Here is a 22,621-nt window from a genome sequence, read left to right on the forward strand (position 1 = left end):
ATGCAATGGAGAATACCATTATTAATCTCTCGGACCGGACACTAACTCCAAAAGAAGAAGAACTATTAAAACTGGGATTAACCTTCTGCCCGACTCCAGCATTCAGTTATACACAAACCAGGATAGATCTTTTTAGATTTGTCAGAAAACTCAAATTACACAAAATACATACCCTGAACCCGAAAGCACCTGATATCAGTGTGTCTGAAGAAGAAGATCCACTCTTAATGATGACAGGACAAGATCTTGAGGCAATTGCGGTAGCACAAACACTCATTGGCACTAGCCTTTCCCAGGATTGGGAGGCTCAACCTACACAGACTCTGGAAGACTGTGGCATTACTCAACAAGGTTGCAAGAGTGATATGATTATAAAATCAAAAACGAATCCAAGAACACCACACGATGGAATAGATACATTCCAGGAGATGGTCATTGAGGAACTTAAGTGTCTCCAATCGGAAGGCTTCAATGCCAGCAAGAAAAATTTGACCAAGGAGGAATGGGCAACAATTCAAAATTTGAAAGACGATCACAGCATAATTATCAAACCCAGTGATAAAGGGGGCAATATTGTGATTCTAAAACGGGAACAATATGAGGATGAGGCCCTATCCCAACTGAATAATAAAGAACATTATGTGGAGATCAAACGCATAAAATATACTGAAAGTGTGAAAGCGTTCAATGACCTTATAAATAATTGGAAGGATAAAGGTATCCTGGATCTCAAAGACTGGAAAAACCTGAAATGTGACCACCCGCAAATTGCGACCTTTTATCACCTGCCTAAGGTACACAAGAGTAAAATCTGGCCCCCAGGCAGACCGATTGTATCTGCTAAGGACAGCCTACTGGAAAAAACATCAAGCTATATTGACAGCTTCATTGCCCCTTTCGTGAAGGATCTTAGTTCGTATCTGAAGGATACGAAGGACTTTCTGCGGATTATACAGGATGTGGTTTGGGAAGAAGATTGGTTCCTGATAACTCTGGACATTGCCAGTTTGTACACGTCAATCAAACATGAGGATGGCCTAATGGCGATGAAAAGCTTCCTTGAATTAAGACCCATCAAGTACCGAAGCCATAACCATATGTTATTAGAGCTCACAGACTTCTGTCTCCGTAACAATATTTTTTTGTTTGCAGGAAAATTGTACCTGCAACTGCAGGGGACTGCGATGGGCACGTGCTTCGCCCCCAGCTACGCGAATCTTTTCGTGGGCTGGTGGGAGAAGCACGTGGCCTGGGCAGGGACCAATGAACGGTGGATGGAGAATATTGTTCTCTGGACCCGCTACATCGACGACTTGTTCTTGGTGTGGCGGGGTTCACAGAATGAGGCTGAGGAGTACATCTCTGATCTAAATAAAAATAGTCTAAATCTCAGCTTCACAAGCAGTATCAGTCAAAGTGAGGTGTTCTACTTAGACCTTCGGGTCTACGTGGAAGACAAGAAAATTCAAACCGCCGTCTATAGGAAACCCACGGCGGGTAACACTATACTGCACTCACGTAGCTACCATCCCCGAAGTGTTATCAATAACATCCCCCTGGGAGAGTTCTTGCGAATGAAACGCAATTGCTCGACCACCAAGGAGTTTGTAAGCTCTAGGAAACAGTCAACAATGAGATTTTCTGCAAGAGGCTATGGGAAAGGAATCCTCACACAAGCAGAGTTGAGAAGTGATTTGGTCAACAGGAAGGATCTATTAATTGATCGATCCAAGCCCAAAGATGATAAGATCAGGCTAATTACTGACTTCTCGGAAAAGTCTCCAGAAGTCTTTAATGTGATGCGTAAAAATTGGAAGATTTTAAAAGCAGATCCAATAATAGGGAAGTCCCTGTCTGATCACCCCTTGATAACGTATAGAAAGGGTAAATCTTTCAAAGACCATCTTGTAAATAGCCACTTCGAACAAAAAAGAAAAACAAAATCACCTGTTTCTGGCTTCTATCCTTGCATGAAGTGCAAGGCCTGTAAGAATTCAAAGAAAGTCAAAGAGTATTACATACCTGGTCAAAAGAGGAAAGGAAGAATAACCAAGTTGTTGAATTGTAATTCCGACTACACAGTCTATTGTTTAACATGTCCCTGTGGGAAGAGGTACGTAGGGAGCACGGTCAAGCAAACCAAACTCCGGGTCTTAGAGCACATGCGGGCAATTACATTAAAGGACCCTAACTACCCAGTAGCCCGTCATTTTGAACAGGAACACGATAGCAATAGCAATCTTCTGACCTATCACATCCTAGATCAGTTGGTTAGAACAGAAAGAGGGGGCAATTGGGTAAAAAAACTGAGAACACTGGAATCAAGATTTATTATCCAGTTACAGACCAAGACCCCGGGGGGGATGAATAATGAAGAAGAGATGTGGACTCACATCTAAGCATCCCTCCAGTTGTCTCCTTTTCTCTTTGTTGAAGAACCAGTGATGTAAATTTGTAAATAGTTCCCTAGAAACAGAGTAGAATGCAGTACCATTAATGTTGAGCTTTTTATTTTCTAATATGTTGATCAATATGAATGCAGTTATTTATCAGTTGGTCAGATCAGATCATTGATGAAATGCCTATTCAAGGCGGGAATGTACATAATGTATATAGACATACTTGCCCATTCAGGGCTTAATTGCACACATGACAACTGCAATGCGGAAAATGGTGACGCTAAACCATGTGAACATAGGCGACTTTCACGACAAAATTTGAGTGAAACTCGCATCTGTTGGTACGTGCGGTATATCGGCCATTAGAATGTATGAATTTATGTGTTAAAAATTGGATTGAGCATTTTTAATAAATGTTCTCTTTCGGAATTCTGAAATGGACCAGACAGAGAATTAAGTATTACCTCTCTGGGTCCATGTTTAATTTGTATATATGTAATATAATGTATATTATTGCATATTGAAAGATGGCCGCCGCAGGAGTAGAGAATGTATTGCTTTAAGGTACCGTCGTTTATGTTTATGTTAATGAATTGACACGTGACCTATGACGACCACGTTGTTATCTGATTTAAATTTGATGTGTAAATAATGTCAGTTACACTGACGAAGGCGGAAACGCCGAAACGCGTTTGCTAGCTGACTATCGAGGGGTTCATCGAATAAAGCTTGGCTGACCTACGCTATACCTGCTTTGAGTGCTCTCATTGTTCGAAACCCGGGAGTTTTGGGGTTTCTGAGTCCTGTCAATATATATATATATATATATATATATATATAAATATATATATATATGTGTGTGTGTATTAAAAAACTAAAATTGTATGTTTTTTTAATAACTTAAATACTTTTTTTATAATTTTAAGTTTATTTATGTATTTTTAAGTATGTTTTAATTAATTATATTTATTATTTTATTAATTTTAAATTACTTTTAAAACTTTTACAAAAATTCAATATTTTGACTAATTATATTTTTTACAACGATATTTTTGATTCGATATTTTTGTACTTACCTGTTTGTAAATAGGAATTCGATATTTTTGCATTCGATATTTTGGAATCGATATTTTAGGAAGTCTATATTTTTTACTCGATATTTTGGCAGTGATCCGTTTTTTTTTAATTGTTATTTAAACATTAGTTATATATTAAATTATTAGATTCATATAGTTATTTCATTCACATTTAATTTGATGAGTTAATGTGCTGTGACATTTTATTAGTTCTAGACTAAAAATAAATATATGAAATCAATTCATATTTATATTTACATTAAAATATTTGTACTAATCTTTTTAAAGAATAATAAGCTACATTTTCCCATCGCTAGGAGATTTCCACCTATGTGTGCAGACTTACTAGTAGTAAATTAAAACTTGCAAATACTTTTTTAAGAGGCTCTAGCTCCTGAAGTGAGGGCGTGGAAACATGTAAATCTACACTCGGAAATGGTGAATGGCAAAAATGTGTAGAATTACACCTATATGATTGCGGTATATATACATGTGATAAATATACATGTGTATAAATAGCTTTGAAGTTAGCCCCCTAAAGTTAGACGTAGGGCAGACCCATTTCTTGCAGTTCATAGTGGGTTAGAAGAGCCGTTCCCAGGTTTGGTGAGATGTAGAGCATGAACTAAGCAGTTGGAATGAAGGTTAGGTTTTGCATTAGTGTAAATGCACCATGTTAGTGATGTGGTTCCAGGTTGCTGTCAAATTTTTGATTGTGATGGGTTTATGACTAGGGTTATGTTTAAGGCGATAGCCAGTCCTGGACAGGGAGAAGATATTTAACTCACACTTGATTCATTATAATCTTCCCAGATGGAGCTGCAAGTGGGGTGGGTGCTGGGTACATGTTTAAGGTTAGTGTTCGAGATGTAGTCAAAGTTGGGATATGTGAACACCATCCCACATAGCACACACTAGGATAGGGGCACTTTTACCAGTTGAAGTGTGGGTTGAAATAAGGTTGAAGTCAGTGACAGGGTTGTGTTTGACTTAGTGCTGGGTAATGGGGAAAGGCACCCATCCACCCTGTGTTGGGTTAGGGCTGTGCTTAGGCTGCAGTCAGGAATAGGGTAAATGCATCTTTTCCAACAAACACTGACTTAATGATAAGTCTCCTGACATGGATCGGGGTTCGAATGGGCCTAAGGTTTGAAGTAATGGGTGACGTTTACAGTTAGGGTTGTAGTTATTATTAGGGTCATATATGGACTACAGCTAGAGATAGGTTAAAGCCAGCACTTGCAGCTCACAAGGAACATTTCTGGATGTGATAGTGGTTGAACTTGGGGACAGGGACACAGTTTAGAGAAGTATTTGAGTTCTTGGATTTCGTTAATGTTAAGACTTCGAGTAAGGGTGATGACATCAAGTGCAGCACACACCAACAAAGAGATAATGTTGCCAGTTAGCACTTGTCCTGTGGAAAGGGCTACAGTTAGCAATGTTGTTGTGCTTGCATGAGAGCTTTGGTTTGCATTAAAGAGATCAGCAACAATTATTGGGTTAGTGATAAAGTTTCAATTCTAACTCACATTAGTGATAGGGTTTAGGATGAAGGTACATGTGGGCTTGTGTTAGGGGCGCTATAAATGTATCCCATGCAGGTAGCAGTGAGCATGGGATAAGTTGACTGGTTGAGGTTGAGACTGGGGCAACTCTTAAAGTTTTGTTTTGTTACAGTTAACATTACTGTAAACGCACTGTCTGCAGCTCACACAGGGGGAGTAATAAGGTTTCTGGCTCGTGTTGGGATAAGAGCTGGAGTAAAAGATAGACCTAGAGTAGAGGATAGGTGTGGGGTTAGGGATACTGTCCCAGCTATGGCTATGATTAGTGTTAAGCACAGGGTTAAAGACGGGATAAAGGTATCTTTGGTCACTTACAGAGGGTTATGTGATGAGGTTCCATATTATGGTCAGTTTTGTGTTTGGGGATGGGACTTTTCAAGTTATATAAACACCCTATATTTTTGTGTGCAAGGGGTGCAATGCAGTGCATAATTTGAGCTGGTGGTTTCTGGGGCTCAGCACCAGCATTTAATTGACACTTATAATAGCTACCACATGGTGGCTCTGTTTGTGTCATTTAGAGACTTTGAGAAAATAGTTGTTTATTAATTCAATATACACTAAAAACAACTAATACCTGCCACCCAAGCCATTCTTATAGCTATATTCTATATTGTTATAGTCTGATTTGTAACACTTGTAGCAGTGTGATTGTTAGTAGTTGTGTAGGTACTGTCACTGGCAGCACCAGCTGGGGCAATGATGATGCAAGATGAGGGCCCTGGCAGTAATTCTTTTTACAAATTAAGAACTGGTGCAGTGTGACTCTTTTGATGGGTCCAAGGGTGCCCAGGATGTAAATTTGTGCAAGCCTTGCTTACTGCAGTTCATAACTGTTTTTATTGAATATGAAATTGGTCCCTGTGGAGAGCAGCAGGTGGACTTGTCAGTTATTTCTAGCCGTGAAAATAGGAAATTATCTGTGACAGTTGTGTGAAAGTTAAGGTTCCTTGGGGCTGGCATTTGTAGGAGAGTAGGATCTGCTTCCTATGGTTACCCCCACTTTTTGCTGTGTTTCACTGGTTTATCAATGTTAGTCTGGCTGTGGCCCTACTAATCAGGACCACAGCCTAGCTGTTCTCTCTCTAAATTGATTGCATGTACATTAGGTACATACCAGATTGGTTACTGGGTTACCCTTGTGAGCCCCTAGTATATGGTACCTTAGGTACCAAGGGCATTGGTACACCAGAGGCTTACCAGGGGCTGAAGCATGCATTATGCCACCCCTGGGAAGCCTTCCAAAATGGCACCACAGGTATGCACTTGCAGCCTGGGTAAGGTGGTGTAAGCACCCCTTACTTAGATATAGTATACCTATATCTTCATACATATATAGACACATATTAACCTATAAGTCACGCCTTAACAATCCTGAAGGCAGAGTGCTTGGTTTTGTGTGACAGGGTGCCCTAGCATGAGCTGAGCCCCTATGCAGGTTTCGGAAACCCTTGCTTATAGCTGTTCTATGATATAGCCATACCATATACTCATAAGTGTGTTATAACCTTGCGGTAAATGCTAACTTTGGTTTGTCTTTATCAAAACATGTTGTGTTTGATTTCTGGCGGGGGGGGGTAGAATTCCACCCTTCTAGAGGGAGAAGACATGTACACACTTATCTGACCGGTAAAAGTTAAATAGAGCCCCAGCATCACAAAATGGATGCTGCTGCCACAGACACAAGTCTGACCTCCTACTGCTGGACGAAACTCTGGCAGGGGAGGTTTGGACAATAGGTTTCCTGTCCAGGGAGGTACCACCACCGCCCCAGACATGCTTTAGTGTATTGGGGTAGGGTGGGTTTCATTCAGTGAATGCTTTTCAGACTCTGCCTGGGGCACACAAGGTGTCCCATGCATTTCCCATTTCAAACCGGTTGCTGGGGCACTCAGCCCCAGCTCTGGCGTGAAACTGGACAAAGGGGAAGGGGTGTAACCATCCCCTCTCCAGGTCCTCCCATAGGTGGGACACGAGAGTTAGTCCAACCCCTAAACTTAGTATAAGTATAGGAACCCATTCACTAGGACTTTAGATTGCCCTGGACGAAACTCTGAAACAAAAAATCTTGGACCTTGGACATTCCATATCGACTGGAAGACAGAAGAAATCTCCCTTGGGCTCAAGGAGTGACTCCCCTGTTAAAACAGCACCAAAGAAGTATCTTGTCGGTCTGCATTTTCAAGGCTCCCAACGGATCCCGAAGAATCTGCGACACAGGATATGGACTTCCAGACATCTCCAGGCTGACACGAGTCCCCAGCAGAGCTGAGATCTGTAGCTATCACGAGAAATGTGGGACCGGAACTCCTGGACATCCTGCAATTTTGCAAATGCACCTACTTCCTGAAGTTTCCCGAAGTTCTGCATTGGGCTATTTGTTGCCTTCGCCCTCGCACCTTTTGCATCGAAGCTTGGAGGCCTACACTCCACGAGTCTGCATTTCAGTTCAAGGCTCCTTTGCGATCTCTAGTCCGTCGACTCGTGGGTCCCCACGAAGGACAACCCTTTGTTTCTTGGGCTTCCCTGGTTGCTCCAGACGTGCCCTGACTCCCCTCCAAAGGGTGAGAGCCTCAGACCTTGCTGGTCTGCACTGAAGCCAATATTGTCATCTTGCGTGGGTTGCTGTTGCCAAGGCTTGTTTGGTCCAATCCGGATACCGCACTGCAGCACTCGACATTCGACGTGGGACAGCTCAAATCCAGCTCCTGAATGACGTTGATGCCCCCTGGACCTCGTGGCTGAAGAGTCAAGCTTCACCTGCATCACTTGAAAGCACCCAACATCGGCTGGCATCTTCTTGTCGCAATCCTGGTCACTGGCTAGTGACCCAGACTCTGTCCCCTCTGCTTTCAGGTTCTTCTGATCTCCGATCAACACTTGGATCCATCCAGACACTTTTCTCCTGGTCGCCTGCAGCACTTCTTTGCAGTTCTCCATAGGAATCGACGACGAAACCAGACACGAAAAGACACCTATGCACCCGGCTTCCCTGGGTGAGGTAACACGAGTACTTTGGTGCTCCCCTGGGTCTTGACTCTCGAAGTGTCCAGTACTGAAGAGGTTACCTCGCATTCCACTCCTACGTGTCCTTATTCTTTAAAACTGTAACTTAAACTTTCTCCATAGAAGTCAATGGTGATTCGCGGTTGTGTTTAGACACTGCACGCGTTCCCCGTGGGTCTGCTGCATCCCTACCTTGGGTGATTCCTGATTTCCCCAGTGGTTCTACAGGCCCTATGCCTTGTCTCTATGCTTACAGCGGTACTTATACCACTTACTTAGTATATGGTTTGTGAGGCCCCTAGGGCAAAACGTATACTGTGCTAGATTACTCTGTGCTATTTAAGTTCTTGTATTGTACTTTTGCCTCTAGCCTCATAAAGAGACGAGAGGGGTGTTTAGAATAAATACATATATTTTATATATATATACTTGGTGTGGCTCTGCTTTCATTCGATCATTCAAGAGATTATAGACTGGTAAAACAAGCTGCTTTACATTCCTTCAAGACTTAGCCTGAAGGCTGCTCTACACAGCTACCACTAGGATAGCTTTCTATAAAGGTTGTCTTAAACCTGCCATCAATAAGGCTCGTTTGGACTGGTGCAATGTGCCCACTAGAATATTGGACATCATATGCCAGGCCAACTTCTCACAGATTTGTTCTGTGAATTTAAGCATCTTAGAACCATGGTGCCTGAGAGGTGGATGTCTCATATATGGCCTCCCACCAGGATACACCACACTTGTATATGTATGGTTTAGAAGCTAAGTGAGCAATGCCAGGTATTTTCTATGTTGGCTCGGTGTTGTATCACCTTGGTAGGGGGTTATCTCTAGGAAGCCCAGTTTGCTTTAAGTCTTTATAACATTATAACATAACGCATTCGTTTTATTTCGCTGCCCAGGTGAGGGAACATACCACTAGAAACTTAGATTAATTATCAGGTACACAGCCAGCCAACTACTGAGCTTCGGAAAGCATTTGAATTTTGTAATCCATCTGCATCCTGTCTGCTTAGGAATCGTATGAAAGAGATTCGAGAAGAAAGAATATCTCCTGCTATTGACTGAGTGGACAAGCAGTCAATGAGAACAAAGGCTGCCTTTTATCAAACAAGCGCTGGGTTTTTGTGCTGGAATCACAAATGTCAGCTGACCATAAAAACTGATCAGCGAAAACCAGCAACTGCAGAGAGCAGAAGGTAGGCAGAGACAGCTGATCGTAGACATATCCCCTTCAGAAAGCTTCCAAACCCCATGAAATTCCTCCTCAGTATAACCTTGTAAACAAGTCATTCATTCTAGCCTTCTGTAGACCTTTTAATGAGTTGTGGGTCTTTTTTTTCATTATGTAACATGTATTTCATTAATCAAAGTAACTCCATGCATGGTTGAGCTTGGATCAAAGCCCATGAGCTCTCAGTTGCTTTGTTTGAGAGCACTAGTGCCCTTTTCCTAGTTTCAGCACTAGTCGAGCATGCAGTCCGCAGGAGTGGTAAGCCTGGAAAAGGCCTCATGGGTTTCTGTTCCATGACACTGGATCAAGGCTAGCTCTGGAAGATCACAAGGTTGTTCTTAGTGTGAAGACGCTCCCTGCAGTGATTAAGGTCACCTTTTAAAAGTGCCTTGGATCAGGATAAGGAAGAAGGGTCTTTGTGTTGGGGTCAGCAGAGGTCTCATGAGTTTGTGCTGGGAGCAGCAGAGGTCCATTGATCTTGGTCAGGTGGCTGAAATAGGCCAGTTGCCTTGTAAAGAGATAAAATGGACACATGTGATCTTCTGCTCCAACCTGGTAGTTCTTCTTAGAATTGGAAATCCTTCAGTTGTGGACCTACCTTCTTATGGGTGGAAAAACAACCCCTGGTATTCTCCCATATTTATTCAATTGGTGTATGATGGCGGGATGGGCATGACAGATTTGAAGCTTCATAAACGGGCAGAACTGGTCTCAACAATCAATGACTGGATCTTCGGAAGTAGGGAAGACCTGGTATTTTAATTGAACCATGACTTGTCCAACAGCGATGCTCTCCTTGGTCTCCCATCCAGTGCTTCCATCCCTGGGGGACTCTCCTTGGTGACCAGGGCCACCTTCAGTTACTGGCAGTAGGCTCTTAGAATAGTGGGCTGGTAGTGTGCACTTATATACGAAACCCCCTTATGGTGTGGTAGTTGGCCGTCACAAGGAACCATTGGAGGAATTTACAGCTTCGGATGACATGCTGAGATATTAATTCATCGTACAGAAGCGACACTTCCGTAGATACTTACAATAATGCCTTAGGCTGGGGAGGTACTGTGCTGAATTAATGTTCCTTTCAGAGTTCAGTCCCCTAGAAGTGAAGATCATATTGGAACCACTGCATAAGACGATCCCCTCATAAACCTCTCTACTCAGTGGGAAATGAAGGATCACAAGTGGACTGCAACTAAGATGGCGTTATGTATGTTGGTGATATCTGTATGATTCAATTAGCTTCTTCCACAGAATTTAGTACAAACCCAAAAAGTTATAGAGGGTGTGCGGCAATCGATTCCCAAATTGTGCACAGTGGCAAATCGCAACAGGCAGGTTTTTTTTGCATATGGTTTGGAAATGTACAGAGATCTATTCCAACTGAAGCCGCAATGGGGAACCCTAACTATGGTGTTAGTTTAGTCAGTAGAGCCTGAACAGAAGACCGGGACACTGAGAATCATGGAGGACATGGATTGCACTAGAGGTTTACATTCCATGATTAGGTTGGGTTTCCAGTGGGCAAATTATAAATATCATGAGATATTGACGATCGTCTGAGGCCGTGCTTATGGACAGCTTGAGGAGAAAGATGGGGCTTTGGCCACAATTAAAGGATGGCCCATACAGGGCTAAAGGGTCCACAAGAAAATATAATAAAATATGGGGAACCTTGTGGCATCACTTACACAATATGTGACCCCCAACATACACTGGCTGGGGTTATATAATGTTCGAGATATGGGTCTTAAATACAGAACCACCATTGGGATGTTCGTTGACAATACAGAAGGTATAAGTTGATTCCTGAATGTCATGAAATATACTATTTATTTGTTGTTATACTCAAAAATCAATGAAAAAAGAACATTATAAAATAACAAACGCAACTCCTTGCTACACACCATGCAGTGAAAAAAGGTTTCTGGCTAAAATACTGTTGACATATTTACATGGCATGCATTGTCTTTGATCAAGAAACCAATGTGGAATCTCTTAAGCCTGCAGTGCGTATTAACATATGCCTTACCAAATCTTTACTTACCCACGATGAGCCCAACCTCGCACTTTGGGCATTCGTACCCGCATGACATCATCGTCCCCACAGTGTCATTCACAACCGCCACCACGTCAAGCTCAATGTTCTGAGGAGCAGATTAAGACAGGGTTACCTCAGCCACCGAGATAAAGACGCTAGAGTGGCCAATAGACAATTACGCTAAGGACATAAACACAACCAAATAACTACTCGCCACCACCCATCACTTTTCATCTTAATCAATCAAACAATCAATCAAACACATTTATAGAGCGTGCTACTTACCCGCTAGGGTCTCAAGGTGCTGGGGGGGGGGGGGGGGGGGGTGCTGCTACTGCTCGAAGAGCCAGGTCTTGAGTTGCTTCCTGAAGGAGAGATGGTCCTGGGTCAGCCGTAGGTGGGTGGGGAGGGAGTGCCATGTCTTGGCCGCCAGGTAGGAGAAAAATCTTCCTCCGGTGGTGGTTCTGCGAATCTGTGGGACGGTGGCGAGTGCGAGGCTGGCGGATTGGAGCTGGCGGGAGGGTGTGTAGAACGTGAGGCGGTTGTTGAGGTATTTGGGGCCTATGTCGTGGAGAGCCTTGTGTGCGTGGGTGAGGAGCCTGAATGTGATCCTCTTGCTGACGGGGAGCCAGTGCAGGTCTCTCAGGTGGGCAGAGATGTGGCTGTGATGGGGGATGTCCAGGATGAGTCGTGCAGAAGCGTTCTGTATGCGTTGGAGTCTTTTCTGTAGTTTGGCTGTGGTTCCAGCGTAGAGGGCGTTCCCGTAGTCCAGTCGGCTGGCGACGAGGGCCTGGGTGACCATCTTTCTGGTTTCAGTGGAGATCCACCAGAAGATCTTTCAGAGCATGCGCAGGGTGTTGAAACATGATGACGAGACGGCGTTGACTTGCTTGGTCATCATGAGGGAGGAGTCCAGGATGAACCCCAGGTTGCGTGCGTGGTCCGTGGGAATGGGGGCGGTGCCCAGAGCAGGGGGCCACCAGGAGTTGTCCCAGGCGGAAGGGGATGGTCCGAGTATGAGGATTTCCGTCTTGTCCGAGTTCAGCTTCAGATGGCTGAGCTTCATCCATTCCGCGACGTCTCTCATTCCTTCCTGGAGGCTGGCTCTGGCGGTGGCGGGGTCGTTGGTGAGGGAGAGGATCAGCTGGGTGTCGTCAGCGTAGGAGATGATGTTTAGGTTGTGTTGGCGTGCGATGGCTGAGAGGGGGCTCATGTAGACGTTGAAGAGGGTGGGGATGAGCGAGGAGCCTTGAGGAACGCCGCAGATGATCTTGGTGGCCGCTGAGCGGAAGGGAGGGAGGCGGACTCTCTGAGTTCTGCCGGAGAGGAAGGAGGTGATCCATTCCAGAGCTTTTCCTTGGATCCCGGCGTGGTGGAGGCGGGTTGTTAGGGAGCAGTGGGAGATTGTGTCGAATGCGGCCGATAAGTCGAGGAAGATGAGGGCAGCAGTTTCCCCGTTGTCTAGCAGGGACCTGATGTCATCGGTGGCTGCGATGAGGGCGGTCTCGGTGCTGTGGTTAGCTTGGAAGCCGGACTGCAATGGGTCGAGGGAGCCGTTTGTCTCGAGGAAGGCGGTCAGCTGTTTGTTGACGGTCTTCTCGATGACTTTATCGGGGAAAGGGAGGAGCGAGATGGGCCGGAAGCTCTTGAGGTCCGTGGGGTCCGCTGTGGGTTTCTACAGGAGGGCGCTGATCTCTGCATGCTTCCAGCTCTCTGTAAAGGTGGCAGATGCGAAGGAGTTGTTATTGATGTTCCGGAGTTGGGGTGCGATGATGGAGTCGGCTTTGTTAAAGATGTGGTGAGCACAGGGGTCGGCTGGGGAGCCGGAGTGGATGGTGTTCATCACGTGGGTGGTGTCTTCAGTGCTGACGGGGTCCAGGTGCAGAGGGTGGTGATGGGGGGCGTTGGTTCGGTTGTTGGGTGCGTGGTCTGGGCGCCGAAGCTGTTGTGTATGTCGGCGATCTTGTGGTGGAAGAACGCGGCAAGTGAATCGCAGAGGACTTGCGAGGGCTTGATGTCGTTGTTGCTGGCGCTGGGGTTGGAGAGCTCTTTGACAATGCTGAAGAGTTCCTTACTGTTGTGGGTGTTGTTGTCCAGTCATTCTCTGAATGCTGTCCTTTTGGTGGTGCGGATCAGCTGGTTCTTACGGTTGTTCTATTGGAGAGATAAGGGCCCAGGCCACAGGAACTTGATGTATGTAACAGAAACCTCAACCAAACTTGCCAGGAAATGGTGTGGCATTGGTCTCTACATGGGTGGAGTATCTAATAATGTAAGGGGAGTGCTTCCACCTGCCAGTTACAAAGGGGTAGCTTTTGGTTTTACAACCCAGACACTACGGACGTTTTAGTGAAGCCTTCATGCCAGGCGTTATCATCCTCATGGTGTTCTGACTATTGCTGCCCCGCTGCATACCAGTCGGCCACAGTAAGACAGAGAAGGCCATCAGACAAGGTGGCGGGAGTGCAACTAGGATATTAACAGTGATCACATTCATATTACATTTTTTGAAATCTGAATGGTGTCCAATTCATGGACCTCAGAAAGATGTGAGACTTTCTTTTTCTGGCTGTGAACAGCCATAGAAGCATGCAAGATATGTGCAAAACAGCAATGGAATACATACAAATTATTAAAAGCACGCAATTAGAATACATAAAATCCTCAAGTTTGGTGATATTAATGACCAACAATCTAAATAAAACAGGCTGAGATACACAAGACCAAATTTAAAATAGAGACAAGTGCAAATTCCTCACTCTGTTAAAATTAATCCAAAAGTATCAACGTCCTGGAGCGGACTGCAGCTATAAGAAACAGATTCACATTTAAACAGATGTGAGACTCAATAAGATCAGAATGTTGTGAAATTTGCTATAAAATTTATGATGATAATTTGATATGAAATTTAAAGAGTTAGCATTGTGTGATGAAAGCGAAAACATCTTATCACACCAATAGTATTTAGGATGGCATGAATTATGTGGAGTTGTGAAAGTCACAAAGAATAGAAGTATGTGCCATTCATGGTGATCAACATGGCTGACATTCATTTTTTCCACATGATACAGACTCTTGGAGATCGGTGTAGTGTCACATTAAAGGACAGCTGAACAGTAGCACATTCAAGTACATCGGAATTGTGGTAAATTCACAATATCAGAGCAGCATTGAAATAGCTTTTCACCTTGGGGATGCCCAGGAGTGGGCACTTCATAGGGAAAGGCCAGGAAGGGTTCCTCAGCGGTATTCGTACAAGCGCCGAGATGCCTCCGGGTAGTCGTGCGCTATACAAGTACCTCTACATTTACATTTACATAGTGTTGGATTTCAAGAGTTGGGTGTGCAGAAGTATGTATGTCAGTGCAGATCAGAATGTTGGCAAATGCAGGGTGATCCCAATTGTGTGATCATGAAATAAGTATGAAATCAATGGAGCTCAAGATGATGGATGAGAAACAGGTTCTCCTTTAGCAGCTTCCTATAAACCTACTTACATTGGGGCAAGTAAATAAAGGTCTCACTCAAACTGTACCTTTTTCCGCCGTACTGCATCTCGCAGCAGCTCAGCCACATCACGGCCCTCACAGTCCGATGCCTTGAAGCCCTTAGTCCAATGGATGAGAAAAGCCTAGAGAAGATCAGAGTATAGAGTAGACATGAGAAGAAGAAATTAATGGAATGGCTGGGCAGTGAGGCTCACACTCTGAGCTCAGAAAACAACACAAGCAGCTCACATGCCAATCTTATCTATCTGTCCAGGACATACAGAACAATCCCCTTCACTGGAATGAAAACACATTACTTCATCAATGACCACACAAACTTCAATGGAGTTGCCCATACCTCTCATTTTAGTGACCTCATATACTTCAGAAGATTCCCATTCATCCTCCTTTCACCTACCTCTGGACTTGATTGGCGGCTCACATATTGCCACATGAGTAGCCTTATATAATACAATAGGCCCCCGCTAATCGCAGTTCGCTGAACTAATAAACCTCCCTAATTTAACTATTTTCAAAAGTAGTTGACTTGGGATTTTCAGCGGCTTCTCACCGGCCTTATGAATTTCAAAAGAGTATCAGTCAATCCTACTTCAATGGACCCCTACAAGTGAATGAAGTATTGAGCCCTTCAACGTCATTGGTCTCCTTCAATGGAGTCACGCTTGTTCCCAATCACCGGTCTCATTCCCTTTGATGGAGTCTCAATCAATTGTATTTCATTGGCCTCTTACCATACACTCCAAAGGAGCCTCACTCAATCCCCGTCCTGGGTCCTATACACTACATCAACATTTCACTCATTCTCAGCACATGATGCATAGACTTCACACAAAGCCTCACTCTCACATCATTTGCCTCTCACAATTCCATTGCAGATCTACCAACTTTGACAAGAATGTTGAAGTGTCAGAGGATGTGAGCCCTTCAAGGGGTGGAGCTTTGAGCCCATTAGTACCTGCCCAACTGTGGAGGAGGAGGGGCTTCCACTCGGTCACGGCTCCAGTCTATTCTCTCCCAAAAAGAAATAACAAAGGCTGCAGAGGCTGTCATCAAAATCCTGAGGAGGTTTTAAAAATCTTGATGGATGCTGACTACTCAGAACCAATGGCGGCTGCGACGGAATGGGGGCGGTGAGGCAGGGGGAAGAAGCATAAATTAAATAAACTTACATTCGGCTGCCACCACCGCCTCTCCTCTGTCCTCACTCAGCACTGCAGCAGGCACGGTAGCATCCAGGCTCCCAGATTCTCCGAGCCAATCACAATGCTGCATGACCAGAGTCGTAATTGGTCTGAGTGGCCTATTTGGCCGCTCAGGCAGTGCCTGGGAGCACGGGCATGTTTTCCACTGGGCTGTGCAACACAGCCTGGTGGAGAACCTGCTACGTGCGCATGGCTGGCCCAATCGGGCCGGCCAAACATTCATGCGCACTTCGGGAGTGCAAACCACTCCTCACTGTGGCAAGCTCAGCCCGCCCTACCTGGCTCCGAGTCACGCAGGGAAAAATAAAATGATAATAATGTCTTGTTATTACCATTTCATTTTTATTTTTTACACTGCTCAGGAGTAGTGCGGCGATGCTCCTCCACCTTAGCGGAGGAGCCACCACTGCTCAAAACCCCCAAATGCAAGCAGGAAACACATTCTCTGCAGGGGTTTCCAGCTCACTGTGTGCACACACTGTGATATCAGCCCTTCGCCGAAAGACTGCGTGAAGACAACCAATATCGTGTGACACACCTTGGCACAGTGTGAGTTGGCGCATCTGAAGGGGTGTCATCTGCGGTTCAATGGAGTATGGCTGAAGCCATCTTGGTTGCTGCTGCATGGAGGGAATGTACATTACTAGGCGTATTTTGTACAACACTACAGCATTGATACAATGTATGGGTATTGTGAGTATTGTACCGCAGCACTGCTGGAATGTGGAGGTGTTGAGAGTAATGTGTACTAATCAACAGCACAGAGTGAATGTTCAAGTATTGAGAGTACTGTGTCCTGTGCTGCAGTACCTAGGGTGAGTGCGTGCACAATATACATAGTATATAATGTTGTAACGTGAGGTAATGTACAGGTACTGAGAGGGTTGTGGACCATGCTGTAGTACTGAGTGAATGTGCAAGTATTGAGAGTACTGTGTCCTATTCTTCAGTACCTAGGGTATGTGCTTTTACAATGTAAATAGTGTACTATGTTGTAGCATGAGGTCATGCAGAGGTACTGAGACCATTTTGCACCACACTGCAAAACTGCATGAATGTGGAAGTACTGAGAGTATACTAAGTGCTATACTGCAGTACCTAGGGTGTGTGCATGCACAATATAAATAGTGCACTTTGTTGTAACATGTGGTCATGTACAGGTACTGGGAGTGTTGTGCACAATGCTGCAGTACTGAGTGAATGTTCAAGTATTGAAGGCATAATGTACTATACAGCAGCATAGATGGCATATGCAGATATTTGGAGCAGTGAGGGCTATGCTATATCCCTGAGGGAATATACTCATACTGTTGGACTAATAATATGTCTAACCGACTCCTTCCAGCATTGTGCGAGTTAAGTTAGCATTTGCTGCACCATTTTGTATTCAGCCACCATTTTGTACTACGATCGAAACAAACTTCTGTCTCATACTGTTTGCCTCAGCAGAAAGCTGCCTCAATTGTTTCTCTTTATTATTCAAGGTTGAGCTTCACTGCACTAATGAATAGATCGTTCTGTCTTTGCATGCCTTTCCCAGAAGGTAGCCCTGCTCCCACTCCCAGAGAGACGGGCACGGGCTGAGTGACCTTGAAACTAAGATAGCATGTACCCGGCCTCAGGATGGTATCTTGTCCTTCTGTACCTCCTTTGTTCATCAGCGCCCAGACTGGAAAATTCCATTCTGGGTGGGTCTTTAGGAGTGTTGGAAATGTATATCTGACATTACCATGTTGACCGGAGTCAGTACCTCCTCAGCATTCTAAGGAGGATGGTCATACTCGACTCCACTTGAGTATATGACTAATAAATAACTTTGGTTTGTATTCTCTACTGTCTGACCGACTCTTCATTTGTTTGGAAGCCTGAGAGGTGGTCGCGAATGACCCGGGTGCCCTAATCGGGTCACTTCCTTCAATACTTGGAGTATTGTGCTGAGTACCAGAGTACAGTGGGAATGCTCCCGTACCAGGCGTTCTGTGTACTATGATGTGACACAGAACAACTGCATTGACCCTGCTGGTATTATATGCAATTCTGCGTACTAAGGGTAAGCATGAGTTTTTTTTGCTAGGACCCAATAGCGCGGTAAGGCAAAATCACATGCTCTACTGCAGAACCCTTGAAAGATACAGCCACTCAGATAGTATTTCTTTTGTCGCAGCACTGACGCGTGCACATATAACAGAGGTACTGGGTTCTGGTCAACTGCCCTGAGGGGAAGTGCAGGTACTGGACTATTACACACTATGCTGGAGCACTAAGGTAATATGAAGGCACCAGTTGTGTGCTGTTCCGCAGTGAATCACCGAGGGAGCGGCACAGTACTTAGAGCATTCTTTACTCTGGAGCTGCACCAAGGGAATGTACTGAGAATATTTCTTACAATGATGCTAAACTGAAGGAATGTTAAGGCACTCAGCTTACAGCACACTATTCTGCAGCACTGCCAGAACATTCAGGTACTGGAAACATTGTGCACTGTACTGCAGCATTGAAAGTATTCCTCTGAGAGGATGACAGCTCCTGATTGGATTGTGATCTATGCGGATGCAGCAAGGGAATGATGCTCTGGTGCCCGAAGTATTACATACTATATAGTAGCATCCTGGAAGGCACAGGTATTGAGACTATTGTGCTCTGTGCTGCAGAACTGAGGGAAGACATGGGTCATTGGAGTTGTGTTCACTTTGCTGCAGCAGATGGGTCAAGTACTGTCAGTATCACAGGTTGTGCACTGAGGCCATATGCTGTTACTAGGAGAAATGTTTACCAGCAGCACCAACAGAAATGTTCAATTCTCTGGAGTACTCTGTGATGTGTTGATGCCACAAGGTATGTCTAGGTAGCAGACATGCACTATGCTCACGGTCCCTGGAATTATGCGATTGTGCAGCCACATCGATTGTCACATAATTTTAGATTAGCCGCATTTGCCACATTATCCATCATCTGCCGCATAATCTGCAGATTTTACCCAAAAAAATGAAACGTTTCAAAAGTTAGTAAAAATGCAGTGACTTGTGTTGCTGTGCAGTGAAAGGCCCTTTGCAAAGTTTGACTGTTCACCTTTCTGAAATGGATTTCTATATCTGATGCTAAACTGTTACTAATGAGGTACAACTAACACCCAGACACTGCTACAAAGCTTAAAAATGCCAAATGATGAAGTAACACTATCACAATGTGCCGCTCAATACTCCATTATTTGACCCTCCCCTGCCGCATAATTCAAGTGGCCCTGGCTATGATCCAGCATTGAATGAATGTGCAGATACCGGCTACATTGCGCATTACACTGCAGCACCAAGGGAACATGCAGGCTTTTTGAATACTTTGTCTATGCTGCAGCACTAAACGAATGAGCAAATCAAGATGAAGAGCATCATGTGTTGCAAGAAAATTAATGAGCTAACAAACCAGAGGATGGTCCCGAAACCTAAAATTCTGTGATCTTCCATCCTTACCTCATCCAATCTTGTCTGCTTGCAGGGGAAGGAGAACGTGAACCCCAGAGGCAGCTTTCTTCCTAGTATTCCTTGCTTCTTTTGGAAATCTATGATGCAGTCAACTATGTGATCGAAGAGCTAAAGAGAGGAAAAAAGTCAGTGGTTAGTCCTATCCGCACGCTGACTGCATCCCCAATCCCCATGAAGACGTGGCTGTGAAGGCAGCAGTCCTGGGTGATCAATGCACTCACTTAAGCTTAAAAGATACAGTCTTAAAAGGTATCAAAAACCACAAGTCAACTCCAATACACTCACTTCTGCCTTAAAGAGGCAGCCTCCAACTTTAGGGGTCTTAAAACCCTCAGGAATCAAAAACCAAGAGTCGCCTGCAGCACCTCCACATATAGACGCGTCCAATGATCTAGAACATCCCATGGTGAGAGTCCTAAATCCTCTGGAATCAGACAATGGGAAGAGGCACACACCCTCCAAACATCAATTGTAGGAGCTACCACACACCCTCCAAATCTCATTAGTAAGAGCCACACACCCTCCAAATCTCAATGGTAAGAGCCACACACCCTCCAAATCATAATGCTAGGATCCACACATCCTCCAAATCTCAATGGTAAGAGCCACACACCCTCCAAATCTCAATGGTAAGAGCCACTCACCCTCCAAATCTCAATGGTAAGAGCCACACACCCTCCAAATCTCATTAGTAAGAGCCACACACCCTCCAAATCTCAATGGTAAGAGCCACACACCCTCCAAATCATAATGCTAGGATCCACACATCCTCCAAATCTCAATGGTAAGAGCCACACACCCTCCAAATATCAATGGTAAGAACCACACACCCTCCAAATCATAATGCTAGGATCCACACATCCTCCAAATCTCAATGGTAGGATCCACACACCCTCCAAATCTCAATGGTAAGAGCCACACACCCTCCAAATCTCAATAGTAAGAACCACACACCCTCCAAATCTCAATGCTAGGATCCACACACCCTCCAAATCTCAATGGTAAGAGCCACACACCCTCCAAATCTCAATGGTAAGAGCCACACACCCTCCAAATCTCAATGGTAGGAGCCACACACCCTCCAAATCTCAATGGTAAGAGCCGCACACCCTCCAAATCTCAATAGTAAGAACCACACACCCTCCAAATCAATGGTAGGATCCACACACCTTCCAAATCTCAATGGTAAGAGCCACACACCCTCCAAATCTCAATGGTAAGAGCCGCACACCCTCCACATGTCAATGGTAAGAGCCACACACCCTCCAAATCTCAATGGTAAGAGCCACACACCCTCCAAATCTCAATGGTAAGAGCCACACACCCTCCACATCTCAATGGTAAGAGCCACACACCCTCCAAATCTCAATGGTAAGAGCCACACACCCTCCAAATCTCAATGGTAAGAGCCACACACCCTCCAAATCTCAATTACAGGAGCACCCAATCCTCAAACATGAAGGCCTTTTCAGCTTCTGTGGTCCTCCAGTACTAGAAATCTGCCAAACTTGGGAATCCTCCAGTGGGAAAGGCCCTCCAAACGACTGCCTCTCCTAAAATAAATAGACCCTGGCTTCAACCCTCCTCCAGTATCGACAGCACACTAATCTAAATAAAAATATTAGTGACATTTCAACTCAACCTTGAGGTCTCTGAACCAGAGTTGTACCACCTATGGGGACCTTCAGGATGATATGCCTTAGAACCTCCAGAGTTCTCCGACAGTCTGCCAAACTTTGGACTCCGCCAATGCGAAGAGTCATTCAACTTCCTGCAGAGCCCAACATCCTCAGGACCCCCATGCCCTCAATACAAAGCCTGCTCAAACTCTAGAACCCTCAAACCTCCGAATGCTGGAGCGCTTCATGTTCTCCATTCTCCAGACTTTCCTGACTACAGGGACACTACAACCCCAGAAGTCACCCTAACGCCAGGCGTTCTCTTGTCCTTATGCAGCGGGATATATCCACGCAACTCTGTACCATTGAGGGGGAGGGGGTTGGGGCTGTCTCCTCACAATACAACTTTCACTGATCCTTCCTCATCAACCCATGGCTCACGCCTACTGACCGCGCCCTCCAGGACAGATGCCCAAGCTATTTGTTTATTTATTTGTAATTTTCTATATGCAGGCCAAGTCAAGAGAACATCAGACCCATCAACATAATAGACAATAACATGAATGGTAGAGATTCAACAGGAATGATTAAAGTTATAGAGGGGGTGGGAGTGATTGTTCTATGCACTACCCAGGTTAGGGTAAAACATAAAAGGGAGCATTACATATTAAAAATCCTTATATTAGATCTTCCATGACAACCCAAAAAAAATATCCAATATCAACATATTAATCCTAACCAGATCTACAGCCTACTGGGTGGAGGGATCTACTGCTCCAAATATGGGAGAAAGCATGCAGCTTTAAGAAGCGAAGGGCGAGTCAACGGCAAGGGTGACTCCTGTCCTCACCTGAGTCCCCGTGCCTTGTATTACCGCCTCCGGGAGTGAGTAGGCCTCACTGAGGATTTTCATGCCACCTTCCTCCTTGCTCCTAACCTGCACCAGCAGCACTCGGAAATTCGTCCCTCCGAGGTCCAGCGCGAGGAAGTCTCCCCTCTCTGCAAGAAACAAGTAGTGCCTGATTAAACCCTGTGGAGGGCCCTAGGCAGTTGAAATTTCAGGGCCCCAGTCACAAATTACCTCCTAATACTTAATGCACCGGATTTTTTTACAGACTAACCGCTGCCAGGAGATGAGCTTTTAAGCAGTGGCAGCTCCACTTCTTCAGCTGCAAGCTGAATACAAAAAATAAAATGATAATAAAGATTGTTTATTATCTTTTTGTTTTTTGTATTCAGGTTGCAGCTAAAGCCAGGGAGGCGGGGCTGGGCTCCCCGCGCATCACAGGGGGAGGAGGGGTGTCAGCACCTAAGGTGTGCATGACGCTTTGGCCAGCCATCTCTGCCCAGTCAAAGCATCATGCGCACTCTGCATGTTATCCAAGTAGGCTGTTTGGAGAACATGCACAGTCTGCCAGCCCCTGCCTGAGCGCTGAACCCCGGCACTCAGACCAATCACAACACTGCTAAGGCAGCATTGCGATTGGC

At 45.0% G+C, this 22,621-nt stretch overlaps 1 protein-coding gene across 1 annotated transcript in view; it reads right to left on the reverse strand.

Moving 5' to 3' along the window:
• The window catches only part of HK3 (hexokinase 3), a 330,397-nt gene that overhangs the window by 45,203 nt on the left and 262,573 nt on the right, over nt 1-22,621 (reverse strand). Inside the window, exons 12-15 of the mRNA XM_086931767.1 lie at nt 21,984-22,132; nt 19,503-19,622; nt 14,860-14,955; nt 11,331-11,430 (exon numbers count right to left, since the gene is read on the reverse strand). Coding sequence (XP_086787893.1) covers nt 11,331-11,430; nt 14,860-14,955; nt 19,503-19,622; nt 21,984-22,132 — 465 coding nt within the window. The remainder of the gene's footprint in view (nt 1-11,330; nt 11,431-14,859; nt 14,956-19,502; nt 19,623-21,983; nt 22,133-22,621) is intronic.

The sequence above is a fragment of the Lissotriton vulgaris genome, chromosome 7, assembly GCF_964263255.1.
Source record: "Lissotriton vulgaris chromosome 7, aLisVul1.2, whole genome shotgun sequence".
NCBI lineage: Eukaryota > Metazoa > Chordata > Amphibia > Caudata > Salamandridae > Lissotriton > Lissotriton vulgaris.